The sequence below is a fragment of the Doryrhamphus excisus genome, chromosome 5, assembly GCF_030265055.1.
Source record: "Doryrhamphus excisus isolate RoL2022-K1 chromosome 5, RoL_Dexc_1.0, whole genome shotgun sequence".
In the NCBI taxonomy this organism is placed as follows: Eukaryota; Metazoa; Chordata; class Actinopteri; order Syngnathiformes; family Syngnathidae; genus Doryrhamphus; species Doryrhamphus excisus.
This window is the reverse complement of record NC_080470.1, coordinates 18,853,371-18,871,921: the sequence shown is the minus strand read 5'-3', so window position 1 is coordinate 18,871,921 and position 18,551 is coordinate 18,853,371. Positions and strand designations below refer to the sequence as shown.

The following is an 18,551-nucleotide window of genomic DNA, read 5'->3' as shown; positions in this document are numbered from 1 at the left end:
GTGCCGAATATGTTTAGTTCTTGGGGAGGGAATGTCATATACGGAATGAATTTGTTGTGATTAAACATCCGTATCGTGGGTATCGTGGGCTACCTGGTACTCCTGTGACCTCCTGAGTTTGCGTAGCGTCAAAGTCATAATGATATCTTTGCTCAAGTTCAACGGTCACATAAGTCATTTATTCTATCAGTCAATGATTCATTCAGCCAATACCAGCAGTCTTTGGGCGAGAGGCTTGGTCCACCCTGGACTGGTGGCCAGCCAATCACAGGGCACATGTAGACAAACAACCATTCACACTCACATTCATACGTGTGGACAATTTGGAATTAGCCAATTAACCTAGCATGTTTTTGGAATGTGGGAGGAAACCAGAGTACCCGGAGAAAACCCACGCATGCACGGGGAGAACATAAGATATTATTGTTATGATTGGGGCCTTAGCTTGATACTTAGTTACGCAACACTTAGATACGACTGATGGAAAATACTGGTAGAAACACAATAAATGCATTGTTCTCTCACACAAGCTTAACTTTCACTTTTATCTGAAATGTGGGAGGAAACCGGAGTACCCGGAGAAAACCCACGCATGCACGGGAAGAACATGCAAACTTCACACAAAGATGGCCGAGGGTGGAATCCTAGCTGTGAGGTCTGCGCGCTAACCACTCGACCGCCGTGCAACCCGGTCACATAAGTCCCAAAATAAAATAATAACAATAATAATAACAAAACAAATGTATAAGAATAAACTGCCAACTTTTATGTTGCAGGTTTCGTCTAAGACTCTTGTCCGTCTTTGTTTTTGCAGAGGGTCATTTTCAATGTGGTCAACTTCTCCAAGACCAAGAGCCTCTACAGAGACGGCATGTCTCCAGTGGTCAAGTCCACCAGCCGGCCAAAATGGTGAGTCGGACGACTACGCCGATACTACAAAAACAAAACAGCAAACATTATATGTGATCCATTGGTTGCCAGTTTGATGGCTGATGTGATACGGATGACTGATCAAAGGAAAACGTGTGTGTGTTGGACGGGGGGCGGGGGGCAAGCCGGCTGGTGTATCCAGCGGGGCGAGGAGGCAAAGAACACAGTAGTGTGATGAAGTGTTGCCGTCCAAGAGGAGCCCTGACACCTGTCAGCCGTTGATAGAGGGCATCCGCGGAAACACCAGGCGTCTGCCACCCTGAATCGTCCGCTGGAGCCTAGCGGCCGAACAGGCGGGTTGCAGGCTAATGGACGGCTAATGGACGGAACCGATGGTCTCGATAGCGTAGACGGGACAGATGAAGTGCTGTCTGTGTTACGGCACGAAGCAACATGATGCACCTCGGCCGGCTTGACTCCATCCTTTTCCCTCCCGTGAAAAGTAGAGATGCAGTAAAAACTGTCAGATCCGACCCGTAAGAAAAGCAGATGGTCGTGTAATTCGTGGTGAGAACACCGTGAGTCATCAATCCGGCGTTTGAAATCCATCCAACCGAACCAAAGAACTCGTTAAGATATTTGCAAGTGATCCCAAACAATTGAGTGGCAGTGTTATATACAAGGCTGCACAGTGGTCGAGTGGTTAGTGTGCAGACCTCACAGCTAGGAGACCCGCGTTCAATCCCACCCTCGGCCATCTCTGTGTGGAGTTTGCATGTTCTTCCTGTGGGTTTTGTTCCGGGTAGTTTCCTCCCACATTCCAGATTGTGTAAAAGTGAAAGTTAAGCTTGTGTGAGAGAACAATGCATTTATTTTGTTTCTACCAGTATTTTCCATCGGTCGTATCTAAGTGTTGTGTAACTAAGTGTATCAAGTAAAGGTCCCAATCATAACAATAATATCTAACACGACATATTTATCCGCCCCAAGCATGCCACTAGTTCTGTTTTTCTCTTTGTCCACTATGAATATTTTATGGGAGTGTGTACACTACACTAACACTCATAAGTTTGGGATCACTTGCTAATGTCTTTGTTTTCCAAAAAAAAAAAAAAAATTCATGCATTTCACAAACATTTTTTTTCCATTTCACAAACAATGAAAATGAATGAGATGATTTTCAAAGAAGGATGTACATTTTTGCATAGAGGCCTACTATCAACAACTGTCAGTCCTCTGCATCAATCTCCTGGTATGGCTGCTAATCCAAGTTCATCATTTTATAAGGCTAATAGATGATTAGAAAAGCCATCTAAAAATCCTAACTAAAACTAAAATCTCTTACCATGCTGTTAACTACTCCCTTCAGAGAGCGGCACAAACTGGGTCTAACAAGGACAGAAAAATGATGCAGACAAATATCTGAGAGTGTGTAGTTTAAGACAAAGACGCCTCACAGGTCGTCACCTGGCAGCTGCACTAAATAGTAGCCGTCAAACACCAGTGTCAGTATCAACAGTGAAGCGGCGACTTCAGGATGCTGGACTTCATAGCAGGACTGCCAAGAAAAATCCCCCCAAAATTTCCAAGTGATCCCAAACTTTTGAGCAGTAGTATATATGTACTATATTGGGTAATACAAATGTAAAGGTGACTATAGGGGTGTTATTTCACGTCTAGAGGCCTCTAATAATGTTAAAAATGATTATAAACAGTTTTTCTTTGGCATAACTATGAAAAATTCCATGTATTCATATTGAATCCTACTTCATGGAAATTGACTTGACGGTTGGGTATGGGGCCAAAAACTACCATAAACCAGGAACGACTTTATATATATTTTGATATATAGCATATACTGCCAATAAAAAGTCATATCTCAGACTGGCCCAAAAAATTTCCAAGTGATCCCAAACTTTTGAGCGGTAGTGTATATGTACTATATTGGGTAATACAAATGTAAAGGTGACTATAGGGGTGTTATTTCATGTCTAGAGGCCTCTAATAATGTTAAAAATGATTATAAACAGTTTTTCTTTGACATAACTATGAAAAATTCCATGTATTCATATTGAATCCTACTTCATGGAAATTGACTTGACGGTTGGATATGGGGCAAAAAAACACCATAAACCAGGAACGACTTTATATATATTTTGATATATAGCATATACTGGCAATAAAAAGCCATATCTCAGACTGGCCCAAAAACATTTCCAAGTGATCCCAAACTTCCAAGTGATCGCCATCATGCCCCCACGCCCGTGTAAACCACAACCTCGCCTCCTCTTTTTGACTTTCCGGGAGCAACAAAGCTTAAAAAAAAGCTCCTAAAGTCGTAATCTTGTTTTTGACACTTCCAGGTGTGGAATAAATAAATAAAAAATCAAATAAAAAAACAGAGAGCTTTACCCGTCTGATCCAAATTCGCACAGGACAGGATAAAGACGGTCCAGGGGGAAGCGGTGATAAAGAAAGAAAGACGGAGAGACACTGACAGGGAACTCGACAGAGAAGGTGAAGAAGAGAAAGTCTAAGAAAGTGATATTACTCAGACAGGTAGACAGGCAGCAGGTGAACCAAAAAAGATCATTCCACCCCCCAAACCCCTTCCCCCCCAACCACCTCCATCCCTCCCATCTTTATCTATCAAAAAAAAAAAAACCCGAGAGGCAAAACCTTTATCTCCTGACACAGGTGCCTTACGTCCCGGGGCCCCTGCAGCATTTGCTTCCTGGGGCTACGGAGCTTGGCCTTTCTGGCTTTGGCTGAAATGGGGACGTCTCGGGGAGGGACAAATGGCAGATTATAGTCCCGCGGGACATTTACAGCTACAGGTGGAAGGATCTATATTCTATATCCTTTCATCCACGCTTTTTTTTTTTTTCCTTGACTGCTCCTGTTGGTCCTGGAGACTTGAGGGCAGCTTGTGACGGTTTGATGTGCGACTAAATTCAGTCAACATGTTGAATGATAAGAAAGGCGGATTCGGACATGTGATGGACTTCACTTTTATAGCAGTTGTGTTAAACCTAGCAGGGTCTTAGTAACTGATGTTTGGTCGCCTGGGTTTTTAGAGGTGGGTTGAAAAGAGTGGGGTGCCATCTCCTGGACAGGGATGAGATACGATAAGACCATATATGCGTTCTTTTGTCCCACAAGGGGAAATTCCAGGTTTACAGCAGCTATGATACAAAAGTTTGGGATCACGCTTTTTCTTGGCAGTCCTGCTATGAAGTCCAGCATCTTGAAGTCGCCGCTTCACTGTTGATACTGACACTGGTGTTTGACGGCTACTATTTAGTGCAGCTGCCAGGTGACGACCTGTGAGGCGTCTTTGTCTTAAACTACACACGCTCAGATATTTGTGTAGCGTTTTTCTGTCCTTGTTAGACCCAGTTTGTGCTGCTCTCTGAAGGGAGTAGTTAACAGCATGGTAAGAGATTTTTATAGTTTAGATTTTTAGATGGCTTTTCCAGCATGATTTATTAATAGATTTTGCATCGTTTTTCTGTCCTTGTTAGACCCAGTTTGTGCTATTGCTAAGGATTTTTGCGTCTTTCATGATTACAGTCACCCCTGGTTTAATTAATTGGTTACAGACCTGCCAGCGATAAATTAATTTCCACAATATAGGATTCCAAGTCAATAAATGGAATATTTTTGTAGTTGGAGCACGGAAAATCTGTTTATGACTTTGTAAATACGAGGGATTTACGTTGCCGATTTTGATACCAATCATCCATGAGTGAAATTGACCGATTCCGACACCGATCATTTGGAATAATTCTTGTTTGTTTCTTTGTTTCTTCTTGCATCGTGTGCATCATTTTTCTGTCCTTGTTAGACCCAGTTTGTGCTGCTCTTTGAAGGGAGTAGTTAACAGCATGGTAAGAGATTTTACTTTTAGTTACGATTTTGAGATGGCTTTTCTAATCATCTATTAGCCTTATAAAATGATGAACTTGGATTAGCAGCCATACCAGGAGATTGATGCAGAGGACTGACAGTTGTTGATAGTAGGCCTCTATGCAAAAATGTACATCCTTCTTTGAAAATCATCTCCTTCATTTTCATTGGTTGGGGAATGGATACAAATGTTTGTGAAATAGAAAAAATGGTTTGTGAAATGCATGAAAATGTGTTTTTCTTTGGAAAACAAAGAAATTTGCAAGTGATGCCAAACTTTCGAGCGGTAGTGTAGTTATATACAAGGCTGCACGGTGATCGAGTGGTTAGCGCACAGGGCTCACAGCTAGGAGACCCGAGTTCAATTCTGTTCAATTCAGTTTGCATGTTCTCCCCATCCATGGTACTCCGGTTTCCTCCCACATTCCAAAAACATGCTAGGTTAATTAGCGACTCCAAATTGTCCATAGGTATGAATGTGAGTGTGAATGGTTGTTTGTCTATAGTATGTGCCCTGTGATTGGCTGGCCACCAGTCCAGGGTGTACCCCGCCTCTCGCCGGAAGACTGCTGGGATAGGCTCCAGCACCTCTGCGACCTTGAATGAATGAATGAATAGTTCTATACATGTTGACATGTTGACTAGTTCATGGGTGTCTTGCACAATTATTGCACATTTTATTGCACAGTTATTGTACATAATTTTTGGAGCAGTTTTTCTGATGGATCCTGCCCTAAGTGGAACTGTTCACTTACCGAGTGAGGAAAGGATGGAACACACTTTTGGTCGTGGCCGAAAACCACAAGACCACACATACAAGTGAGTTTTTTTCCATAGTCTGACTGGGATTGGAGAAACTCTGATAACAGCAAGATGAAGTGGCATTGGCATCTGGTCAGGATGCCTCCTGGCACGGTCTGGGAACGCCTCCGGATCCGCTGAGAGGATCTGGATGAGGTAGTTGGGGAGAGGGAGGTCTGGTCTTCCCTGCTGTGAAGAAGATAGATGGGTTGTAAAGAAGATAGATGGGTCTTGTCTGGACTCAAGACAGAGGGGAGTCACTCTGCGAGTCATTTTGGAGTACGCCACAAAAAACTATCAGGGGAATGTTGACTTGGAGTGATGGCAGTTGAAATATTCCGATATTATGGTGGCTTTTTGGGAGCATCACACACTTCTGGTCACGTTCTGGTCTTCTTAAAAAGTGTTTTTCTTGTCCAAATGAAAACAACAACCTGAAAACCTAAAACTTCCCCAATGTGGAAAGGCCCTGGAGTAGAGTTGTAAACAAAATATATTTTTTTAATCAATTTGTTTATACTTCCTGGTTAAAGGAGGATGACTAAAAGATAGGGGGTTCAATACCGCTCCGCTGATCCCTACTGTTCTGCCTGTATTATTATTTTCCAAACTAATTAACCACATGGTGATGCTGTTATTAAATCCCAAAGTTTTACCCCAGAAATCCGACTTGAAAATGTCGTACACAGCTAAATGTCCTCTACAAATCTACCACTGTGATTTTAGAGTGGTTACCCCAATCAGCACACATATTTCAGGGAATGCTAAGTGATTTTTGTCTTCTTGCACAGTTGTGCATCGTTTTTGTGTCCTTGTTAGACCCAGTTTGTGCTGCTCTCTGAAGGGAGTAGTTAACAGCATGGTAAGAGATTTTAGTTTTATTTTAGATTTTTAGATGGTTTATGGTGGTTTTTGGCCCCATACCCGACCGTCCAGTCAATTCTCATGAAGTAGGATTCAATATGAATACATGAAATTTGTCATAGTTATGTCAAAGAAAAACTGTTTACAATCATTTTTAACATTATTGGAGGCCTCTAGACATGAAATAACACCCCTATAGTCACCTTTACATTTGTATTACCCAATATAGTACATACACACTACCGCTCATAAGTTTGGGATCACTTTTTTGACGACCTGTGAGGCATCTTTGTCTTAAATTACACACTCTCAGATATTTGTGCAGCGTTTTTTTGTCCTTGTTAGACCCAGTTTGTGCTGCTCTCTGAAGGTAGTAGTTAACAGCATGGTAAGCGATTTTAGTTTTAGTTAGGATTTTTAGATGGCTTTTCTAATCATCTATTAGCCTTATAAAATGATGAACTTGGATTAGCAGCCATACCAGGAGATTGATGCAGAGGACTGACAGTTGTTGATAGTAGGCCTGCTAAGCATCTATGTGTAAAATTTCTGCAAGATTATGGGAAAGATATCAAGTAAAATATCAGCAGAGGCACACAAGTGGGACTTAGCAAACAATTAGCGTTTTGTCTCAGGATAAAACTCTGAGGATATCGATATGCTAGCATGTCTTACGATGCATTTTCAGCATGACAACACCGTCCAGTTAGCGAGAACAGCCTGAAGGCTAGTAAACAATGGAGTTGAAGGATGGGCTTTCAAAGTGAACCATGATGAACTTGATGGCCACCAAGTCGTGTGGTTGCTTGTGTGTGTCAGGTAAGAGTCGGACAGCAGAGTGACACACACTCTAACGCACCTAGCCAAAGACATGGGGGGGGGGGGGGGGGGGGGGTCGGAAACGGCGCACAAGGGAAACAGTCGGCCAAGGGTGTCACCATGAAAGATATTTCATACAGTCATATGGTAATGGTAATGCTCATGGTTTCATTTCATTTAAACATGCATCAGATTACAATTGAGTGCATCCCATAATCAGTTCCCAGTTCCACATGTCCAAAAGGAGTAGGAAGAAGCCAAGCTTATTAAATCCTACCCCTCCATCTGGTACTTTTGCAATCAGTAACTGTTGCATTTGTTCACTTCCTGCTTCCCTAAAATAATTAAAAAATATATATTTTTAATATTTATTTTTATTTTTTGTCACGTAGTTCGGTACGTGACAAAAAATAAAACATAAAAAAATAAAAATTTTAAAAAATAAAAATTTTAAAATTACGTTTTGTTTTGTTTTTTTACTTTTTTTGTAATTTTTGTGCATTGTTTGATTTCCTTACTCAATCCATTCCATAGTTTGATTCCACATACTGAAATGCTATGGCTTTTTAACGTAGTCCTAGCATAGAAGTGTTTCAAATGTACTTCTTCCCTGAGATCATATTTCTCCTCTCTTGTAGAGAAGTATTGGATGACATTTTTAGCTAATTGCTTATTTTTAGCCTTATGCATTATTTTAGCTGTTTGAAGATGAACTATATCAGCAAGTTGAAGTATTTGTCATTTTAGAAATAAGGAGTTAATATGTTCTCTGTAGGCGGCATTATGAATTATCCTTACTGGCCTTTTTTGCAGTACATTAAGCCAGTGAAGATTGCTTTTATAGCATTTTTTTTTATTTTCAGAAGGCACATAAAAGACAAAAACGTGTTTCTAATGTTTCAAACGTGTTTATTTTTTTATTTTTTTATTCATAGTACGTTCAAACCTGTGTACATAATGTCAACATTATTACAGCGGCCGAGACATGAAATAACGGCCGTGTAATCACCTTTACATTTGTATTACCCAACGTAGTAGATGTAGAAAGTACCACATATTAGATGTAAATAAGATAACACAGACTCGCATGTTAGCAGTTGCTAGTGCCAGGAGGACAGGAAGTGATGTCGGAGGTCACATGTTGTGTTTTAGCTTGTCGTGAGTTATGGCAGTAACTGCAGTAACTGTTACATTTGTTCACTTCCTGCTTTCCATAACACAGTTTAAGGTATTTTTATTTTTATTTTTATTTTTATTTTTATTTTTATTTTTATTTTTATTTTTATTTTTATTTTTATTTTTATTTTTATTTTTATTTTTATTTTTATTTTTATTATGCCACTTTAAACCCTTAAATGATGATTTCAACATATTGAAATATATTCTATAGCTCCGCATTAAATGTCTAAAATCCACAAGTTCACATAATCCATCTCTTGTTAGATGCGCGATAAACTGGAAATGTTCCGATGTGTCTCATTTCATTAACTTTCCACATTTTCCTCACCGTCAGTAGGTGTGAGGCTAAAAATAGCTGAAGCTCAAACTGAGCGAGCAGATGAAAAGTCAGAGTCAGAGGGAACGGGTTGCCAAATACTTCAGAACCAGCCAAACTGGATCAAGGGTAAACACATTTTCCCTTTTTTCATACATGGCGGCCATGGAGCGCTTCCCAAAGAACTTGGCTTGGAGTCCGTCAGCGAGACAGTCGGTCTGTCCGTCTGTCAATCAGTCAGTCAGTCTGTCAGTCAGGCCAATTTTTGCTTTTCTACCCAAAGTATTCCTGTAAGCGTGTGATGCAACAGCCCTGGTGAAATTCTATTTGGAGCTGTCGACCGCTCCATCGGGGTGCGTGTTTGCAGTAATTGTTCTGTCAATCAGCACAGCTCTGGCCTGCTTCTTCCCTTGCCACTTGTTAAGCCCTGGCAGAGACTTGAGGGGTGAGGAAGGTGAGGCAGGGTGAGAAAATGAGAAGAATACTCCCACTCTTGTCTCGTCTTGTTGTTTTCCACCTCAAAGTTGTATTTTTTTCATTGTCTTTGCTTCGTCTTATCGTCTGTATGTGCAACCATTTTCAGCCCTTTTGTATTAAGTTGTGGACTTCTATAGAGCAGCTCCACACACATTCATTTGGGTGATGCAGTGACGTCAGCCTCCCTCTATGGAAACACTGCAGAAAGAGGTGCAAGATGTACTAGAAAGCTTTCTGTGCTGGTCATCGTGTGGAGTTGCTCTATAGAACTCTATAGAAGATCTTGCAGATTCTGCACCTCTTTCTGCAGTGTTTCCATAGAGGGAGGCTGACATCACTGCATCACGCCAATACACATACAAACATGTATCAATAATATCAATAGCAACGCATTCATTGGGGTGATGCAGTGACGTCAGCCTCCCTCTATGGAAACACTGCAGAAAGATGTGAAAGATGCACTAGAAAGCTTTCTGTGCGGGTCATGGTGTGGAGCTGCTCTATAGAAGTCCACTACACAATACAAAAGGGCTGAAAATGAGCGTAATGGTTCCCCTTTAACAGCAGCACATAACGTCAGATGAAAATTGAAAAGTACAAAAAAACTACCATAAATAATTGTGAATAAGCCGGTACTTTTTTTCTTAAATTTCTGAACCCTGTAGCCTATACAAACGGTAGCTTTTTTCTAAATATATAAACATGTATCAATAATATCAATAGCAACGCATTCATTGGGGTGATGCAGTGACGTCAGCCTCCCTCTATGGAAACACTGCAGAAAGAGGTGCTGAATCTGCAAGATCTTATATAGAGTTCTATAGAGCAACTCCACACCATGACCTGCACAGAAAGCTTTCTAGTACATCTTGCACCTCTTTCTGCAGTGTTTCCATAGAGGGAGGCTGACGTCACTGCATCACCCCAATGAATGCGTTACTATTGATACTATTGATACATGTTTATATGTATAAAAAAAGAGCTGCCATTTGTATAAGCCACAGGGTTTAGAAGTTTAAGAAAAAAAGTACCGCCTTATACACGATTATTTATGGTAGTTTTTTTGTACTTTTCAATTTTCATCTGATGTTTTGCAACAAATTAGTTACGAGGTAAAAACTACACTGCTTCCACCATTGCGGTTCTTGAGGCCCTAATTAACCCAGAGTCTGAAACTGTGTCTACTATTTAAGTTTCCTTCATAGAACATACACCCCCCCCCCCCCCCCCACCACCACCACCACACACATGCTTTTTAATGGCAGGGTTACAATAATTCTGACCATCTAATTATTGTGACTGCCCACACAGAACAGCATTGAATAATTAACGTATACAGCGTGGCCAGTGTGTATTAATTAAAACACCCCCCCCCACCCCCCCAAAGGAACATCTGTCACACGTGCCATAGCGTAAAGTTGTGCCCTCCAACCTTAAATCTATGCTCCTTGTCACTATTGCTAATAGTCATTTATTGGACCGATGATCTCAACGCCTCCATCCTCCTCCTTGAACCGCTGTGCTCGGTCATCTGGCTCCCGATGTAGTTAACGTGTCGCACTTTGGAGGCTGCAGCGGGTCTTGTTCTTGAGACGAGCGAAGGCTGCTTCCCGCCCCCCCCCCCCCCCCTCCCCTCTCCTGCTGAGCCACTCACACAATTAACCATGTGGCATGCCTTTTAATAATAGACATTTTAATTGTGGGCAAATGAAGAGTGATGTAAAATACCTAATAGCCTGCGCTAATTAATAGGGGAATTGAGCGCTTGTTAATTAAGGGCAAACAGGACAGGGACCGACTCGGGTAATTTGAGCATGAAAACCGAGACTAACGAGTCATTTCCAAACAGATTCGCTTCATAAACACGTCAAGTGACCCATTTAGCTGCACAGGAACATTTGCGTATTTTGGTAGCCTTTGACCGGAAGCATGTGCACTATGGCGGCCATATTGACACAACTGTCCACAGACATTCCACAAAAGGACAAATCTTGACTCCGCCGCAACATTATTAGCAACACAAGTCTCCTTAGTGCGAAATAATGTGTTTATTTTCTGTTTAGTAATGAATAAATTCCCTGTGTAGTCTTTGAATGCAATCTCATCCAGTTAGTGTTGATGTTAAAACTGGTCATTATCTCCCATTTCCCTGGTGGCGTCTTTATTTGCCCCAGGTGTTACGTTTTGGTTGCTACTTTTTCGACAATTTCTGTTTTTCGAGTTCTACGAACACTCAGGAGCTTTTGCATAGGGGCCTACTATCAACAACTGTCAGTCCTCTGCATCAATCTCCTGGTATGGCTGCTAATCCAAGTTCATCATTTTATAAGGCTAATAGATGATTAGAAAAGCCATCTAAAAATCATAACTAAAACTAAAATCTCTTACCATGCTGTTAACTACTCCCTTCAGAGAGCAGCACAAACTGGGTCTAACAAGGACAGAAAAACGATGCAATGATCAAAATCGGTCAATTTCACTCATGGATGATTGGTTTAAAAATCGGCAACGTAAATCCCTCGTATTTACAAAGTCATAAACAGATTTTCCGTGCTCCAACTACAAAAATATTCCATTTATTGACTTGGAATCCTATATCATGGAAATTAATTTATCGCTAGCAGGTCTGTAACCAATTAATTAAACCGGGGTGACTGTAATCATGAAAGACGCAAAAATCCTTAGCAATAGCACAAACTGGGTCTAACAAGGACAGAAAAACGATGCAAAATCTATGAATAAATCATGCTGGAAAAGCCATCCAAAAATCTAAACTAAAACTAAAATCTCTTACCATGCTGTTGACTACTCCCTTCAGAGAGCAGCACAAACTGGGTCTAACAAGGACAGAAAAATGCTGCACAAATATCTGAGAGTGTGTAGTTAAAGAGTTTAAGACAAGGACGCCTCACAGGTCGTCACCTGGCAGCTGCACTAAATAGTAGCCGTCAAACACCAGTGTCAGTATCAACAGTGAAGCGGCGACTACAGGATGCTGGACTTCATAGCAGGACTGCCAAGAAAAAAACATATCTCAGACTGGCCAAAAACATTTCCAAGTTATCCCAAACTTTTAAGCAGTAGTGTATAACCAATCATTAACATTAGAGAAAAACAGATTTGCAGCTATATAAGCCACACTGAACTATAATGTTGCACATGTCCACATCATAAAAGTCTGTGAGGACCAGCAGCTCTTTATTTGACAGGCGCCACCCATGAACTATAAGTGACCTCACAACAAGCTCGTCAACGCATTGGAAACTACAGGAGGTCACAACTCAATCTAACAGTCGGTACGGTATCACGGTATCACCTCACGCTAAAGTCATCACACAGCAACTTAACACTCTAGCTAGTACCTATACAAGAACCAATATGAGTTTAACACAAAAAAGACTTTGTCTGAACAAATCACTTCATTGGAGGAATATGGGAGGGAGGCTGACATCATTGCAGCGCCCCGGCAGGCACAAATGGGCACTTGCCTTGGACGCCATGCATTTTAGAAAAATGTTATAATATTATGAAATATGTTATAAAATATAACGTTATTTGTAAGATAACACTGTTAGTCAGACTGTTATATTTATTAATGATTTCCAACAAGTTGACAAGCTAGCTGTGAGTTCACTGAAAGCTTGTGATTGGCTCTTGCGGAGTGGACACTTTTCAGAAAATCGGACATTGGATCAGGACCAGAGTCGCAACTGATTCACCGTCAACCCTGCCAAAGGGCATGAATATGTTAACATGATTAAATATTAAACATTATTTAAATATGTATGGTTTTATTGATTCATTCATTGATTGTAAAAACCGTGATAGTAAGGCCATGAAATTCAAACCGCAAAGAGTTGTTCTCACAGTGTCACTTCACCTAAACTCATCACACCGCAACTTAACACTCAAAAGGTAGCTAGTACCTATACAAGTACCAATATGAGTTTAACATGAAAAAAGAATAACATTTTCCCAAATGCATTTTGTCTGAGCAAATCAGAAAATAGATGGATGGTGCGGCAATGATGCCTCTGTCCACCAGAGGGAGTCAGAGGAAACCAGGGGGAGGCTGACATCAATGCAGGCACAAATGAATGCTTATATTGATTAATGATTTCCAACGGGTTGACAAGCTAGCTGTGAGTTCACGGAAGGCTCGTGATTGGCTCTTGCGGAGTGGACACTTTTCAGAAAATCGGATACTGGATCAGGACCAGAGTCGCAAACTGATTCACCATGAACCCTACCAAAGGTCATGAATATGTTAACATGATTAAATATTAAACATTATTTAAATATGTATGGTTTTATTGATTCATTCATTGATTGTAAAAAACGTGATAGTAAGGCCATTAAATTCAAACCGCAGAGAGTCGGAGGGACGACTGTGATGTAATTAAGCCTGGCTGCTAATAAGGACAATAGCCTTTTTTTATTGCAATGTACAAATATTTGGATTCATAATTTTAGCACATGCAGCGCATCCGTTTTCATCGGAAACCGTATAATCTGAGTTAATGCACATCCGCCTGTACTTAAGCTGTACTCTTATATCCATTTGCTTTGACAATAGAAAAAGTGTTTGAATGTGCTGAAGAAGAAATGTTCCTGTGACCCTGATCAGAGACCCCCAAGTCCTGGAGGTGCCTGGATGCGTCAACAGGAACCCTGCAGATGTCCATGTTAATCTTGCAAGAATGTGTCAAGATAAGAACTCATAAAACAATAAAAGTAATTACTCTCACATATACACACACACACATAGACAAACAAATACAGCTCGTGCAACTGCCCCCCCCCCTCCCTTAAGCTGTACTTAAGAACATAACGGGGTTTCACAACATCTACTATCTGTCAAGACGAAAGCGAAAGTCCACTTTTTAAGATGAAACACTCTCTATTTCACGTTTCTACCGCTGCCTTTTTTCTTCAGTACGGGACAAACCAGAAGGGTTTCATTAAGCGAAAACAGGAGACGGGGAACCAGCAAGACGGAGACGTGCTAATCTTACCAATCAACAGCTCCCTTGTTCACAGAAACTCATTAGCGCTCTGCCAGAGGAAGTGACAGAGGATTATGCGGAAGAAATAATGGGACAAAAATATAACAAATAGATTAATAATCTCCTGGATGAGCATCGGGGTGGTTTTGTGTTAACTGGTGCTGTGCGGAACAACAACGTGAGCCGAGAAATAAAATTGGCGAGGGCGACTGCGACGACAACGACGACTGCGACGGCGGCGGCGACAACTTCCAGCGCTTCCATTCAACCCCCAAATGACTGACCTGGACAGTTTTATGTTTGCCTGGAGGAGAATTAAAAAGGCACTTCATTTCCCCTTTACAGGCCGCGTACTCATGTCGGCGCCGTCCTCCCTGAAAGCTCTCTAATCTAAATGCTTTTGTCAGGGGAGATTTGGTAGATTGCAGCAGGCAGAGGTACAAATTGGTTGTGTCATCTTATAATGAAGTAGGTGAGGCGTTGCAGTTTTCTCTGCAGCCAACAGTCCCCTGATTACTGTACTGTTAGTCAGCGGCTGCTTTTAGCGACGGAGACCAAAAGACCTCATGATCGCCTCTCTGTTCCCGCAACCCGATCCCGTGTGCTTGATAAAAAATGTTGTATGGCTATAAAAAAAAACGAAGCGCACACACACACACACATGCAGGGCTCAGTGTGGGATTCACATACGGCCAAGCGATGCTGCATGCTGTGCAGAATAACCGTAAAGCGTTTGCTAGGCTATATAGGCTGCACAAGCTTATTGGTTGCGCTCAGCACAACGGTTAGCTGACCCAGCGAGTCCAATTTATGGCTTATGGGTATCACAGCGATTTTACAAAGCCACGCCGTGGAGTGTTTACAGGACGTATTAGTGTAAGGTTCAAACTCCTGTGACACTTGTAAAAACACTTAAATACAGAAATACAGAAGTGACAAACAATATTCAAAGTTACTCGCAGTTCAGACTCCTCTCTTTTTATTGTCTTTTCGGGGGTCCCTACTACATGGTCGTGCAACTCTAATGGGGCGGGGGCAGTTGCACGAGCTGTATTTGTTTGTCTGTGTGTGTGTATATATACGTATGTGAGAGTAATTACTTTTATTGTTTTATGAGTTCTTATCTTGACACATTGTTGTAGGATTAACATGAACATCTGCAGGGTTGCTGTTGGCGCATCCAGGCACGTCCAGGACCTGGGGGTCTCTGATCAGGGTCACAGGAACATTTATTTTTCAGCATATTCAAACACTTTCTATTGTCTAAGCAAATGGATATAAGGGTGATAACTAACATTATAATCACTGCATTCATTGTACTTCTTCCCTGAGATCATATTTCTCCTCTCTTGTAGAGAAGTATTGGATGACATTTTTAGCTAATTGGTTATTTTTAGCCTTATGCATTATTTTAGCTGTTTGAAGATTAACTATATCAGCAAGTTGAAGTATTTGTCATTTTAGAAATAAGGAGTTAGTATGTTCTCTGTAGGCGGCATTATGAATTATCCTTACTGACCTTTTTTTGCAGTACATTTAGCAAGTGAAGATTGCTTTTATAGTTATTATTAGCCCATATTTCCACACAATAAGTAAGAGAGCAATAAAGAGTGTGGAGTGATTTCTGATTGAACAAATTTTGTTTGTTCAATATTGAAATATTTCCGTCCACCTTATGTTGTATATTTGTAATATGAGGTTTCCAAATCATATTTTCATCTATTATGATACCCAGAAATGTATTTTCCTTCACTCTTTCAATGTCTACACCGTCTATTTGTATTTGCTGGTGCTAAACAGCATGATTTTAGTTTTATTAGAACTTTTAGCTATTTATTACTTTCATTTTAACTAACTTATGAAACATATGGATATAAGGGTGATAACTAACACTATATTCATTCTATCTACATTTTATTCTAACAATTAGGACACTGTGGGACTGGTATCTGGTATCTGCGGGTCCAATTATTAATGTCTTTGACCCAAAGACATGAAATATAATATGTTCTCTGATATGCGTTGATTTTTCTTTTTCATATGGCGCCCATGATTTCAAACATCTCTACGCCTGCAGTTTGAGTTCCAAAATGGCCATTTTGTAAATCTCCTGTCTCTGTGTCCACAAAACAACAAGATAAAAGCTATAAAAGCTTAAGTCGACAGCTCAGACAGCAGTGCACTAACTAAACCACTTTACCTCCCAGCTGTGTGTGTATGTGTGTGTGTGTGTTGTGTGTGTGTGTGCCTGGGAGGCCTTGATTGTGTGCATGACACGTGCACATGGCTTCCACAGCGAAAGCGGGCATCTGTTTGTTCTCGCTTGTGTTTGTGTTTGTCAGCATGTTTGTTGACGCCACTGTAGGACACGGAGGTGGGATTGCTCGGAATATGAGGAAACGGCTCATCTGAATTTAGATGGGTCCCATCTGGAGGCGCTTGGCTTCGGCCCTTCATAATTCTGTAAGCAGCCAAGCATCTGGGGCCTGCTAATGAAACTAAAGGCGCAGGAAGAGCCGTGGGCTACCGCGGGCGGACCCTGGCTGCCGGGGAGGAGGGCGTACGATGAATGGAGGCGAACCACGGCGTGCGTTGAGAATATGGCAGCTCTTAAAGAGATCCGGATGGCTCCTTGGAGAGAGCAGGCAAGAAAGCCAAGTAGGCCATTAGAAAAGTGAGCCATAAAACAAAGAAAGTGGTGTCTTTATTGTGGCCCATTAGGTGTGATGTTCGTGCATAGATAGCTGCTATGTGCCATGCTAATGAGCGTCATAATGATGGTGATGCATAGAATAATGCAATGAAAAACAGCCATGTTGGGTAGAATATCGAGTCTGCATCCGGGTCCGCACTTTCAGATGTGCCTAGCGTACCATTAAAACTCATCTTCATCGTGTTTGGCCTCATTATTCCTTCTCATAGTCGAAGAATTAGTGAATTAGTGATACCTTTACAGTACGCATGCAAGGAATACTGGTTTTTATTTCATTTGAACATGCATCAGATTACAATTGAGTGCATCCCATAATCAGTTCCCAGTTCCACATGTCCAAAAGGAGTAGGAAGAAGCAAAGCTTATTAAATCCTACCCCTCCATCAGTAACTGTTACATTTGTTCACTTCCTGCTTTCCTAATATAATTAAAAAATATATATATTTTGATTTAAATTTGTATTTTTTGTCATGTAGTTCAATACGTGACAAAAAATTAAAAAGTAAAAATAAAATAAAAATAAAATAAAAAAATTGAAAATTTGAAATAATTAAAATTTGAAAATTAAGTTTTTTTACAGGTTTTTTTAAAACGTTATTTTATTTTATTTTTTTTTAATTTTTGTGCATTGTTTGATTTCCTTACTCAATCCATTCCATAGTTTGATTCCACATACTGAATACAACTATGGTACCCATTATGTCATTGGATGGTCATATCACCTCGTACTTCGGTACGTGACAAAAATAAATAAAAAATAAGTTATAAATAAGCTTATAAATAAGTAATAAAATAAAGCAAAAAAATAAAAAAAAACAACATATTATATTAGGAAAGCAGGAAGTGAACAAATGTAACAGTTACTGATTGTAAAAGTACCAGATGGAGGGGTAGGATTTAATAAGCTTTGCTTCTTCCTACTCCTTTTGGACATGTGGTACTGGGAACTGATTATGGGATGCACTCAATTGTAATCTGATGCATGTTCAAATGAAATTAAACAATTACCATTACCATTTGTAGTAGTAGTAGTAGTATGTTGTCATGTTTAGGCGACACCTAGTGGCCAATGTAGAATACTACATTCACAAGTAGAATGTTTCTTAAAAATACTTATGTTGGTTAGTGCTTCGAACATTATTTTTATATTACTTGCTAACGCCCCAAGACCCTGCCCCGCCCTGCCACACCCCTCTTGTGAAGCACCAGGTTTAAGGGTTGGGTTATGCTAGTCGTGGGGAAAAGCATGTAATACTACGTACTGTATATATATTTTCCATCTTTTTCAATGGAGACACTGAAAAACCAGTACCAATCCAGACTGAACTCGGGCCATTACTGGTTGATGGTTTTGCATCGACGGTGCCTCCAATGGGAAATTGGGTTTTGATTAGATTCCACCATGTTTTCAACGTTTGCGTCCTGAAGTAGCACAGTGCAGACTCAGAGTTGAGCTCCGGCAACTTTGCGCTATTAACTGAAAATCGATTCTCACCAATCTGTGAATCGCCGCAGATTGTAGCGGATAGAAAATAAGGATTTTGATACGTTTTTTTTGCTCACCACTTCTTCACCTTGCTCTCTCGGCATGAAGACA

The 18,551-nt window shown here is 40.7% G+C and overlaps 1 protein-coding gene across 1 annotated transcript in view; it reads left to right on the top strand.

The window, feature by feature from the left end:
• Window positions 1-18,551, top strand: part of agbl4 (AGBL carboxypeptidase 4) — a 392,166-nt gene that overhangs the window by 151,754 nt on the left and 221,861 nt on the right. The window contains exon 4 of the mRNA XM_058073430.1: window positions 815-909. Coding sequence (XP_057929413.1) covers window positions 815-909 — 95 coding nt within the window. The remainder of the gene's footprint in view (window positions 1-814; window positions 910-18,551) is intronic.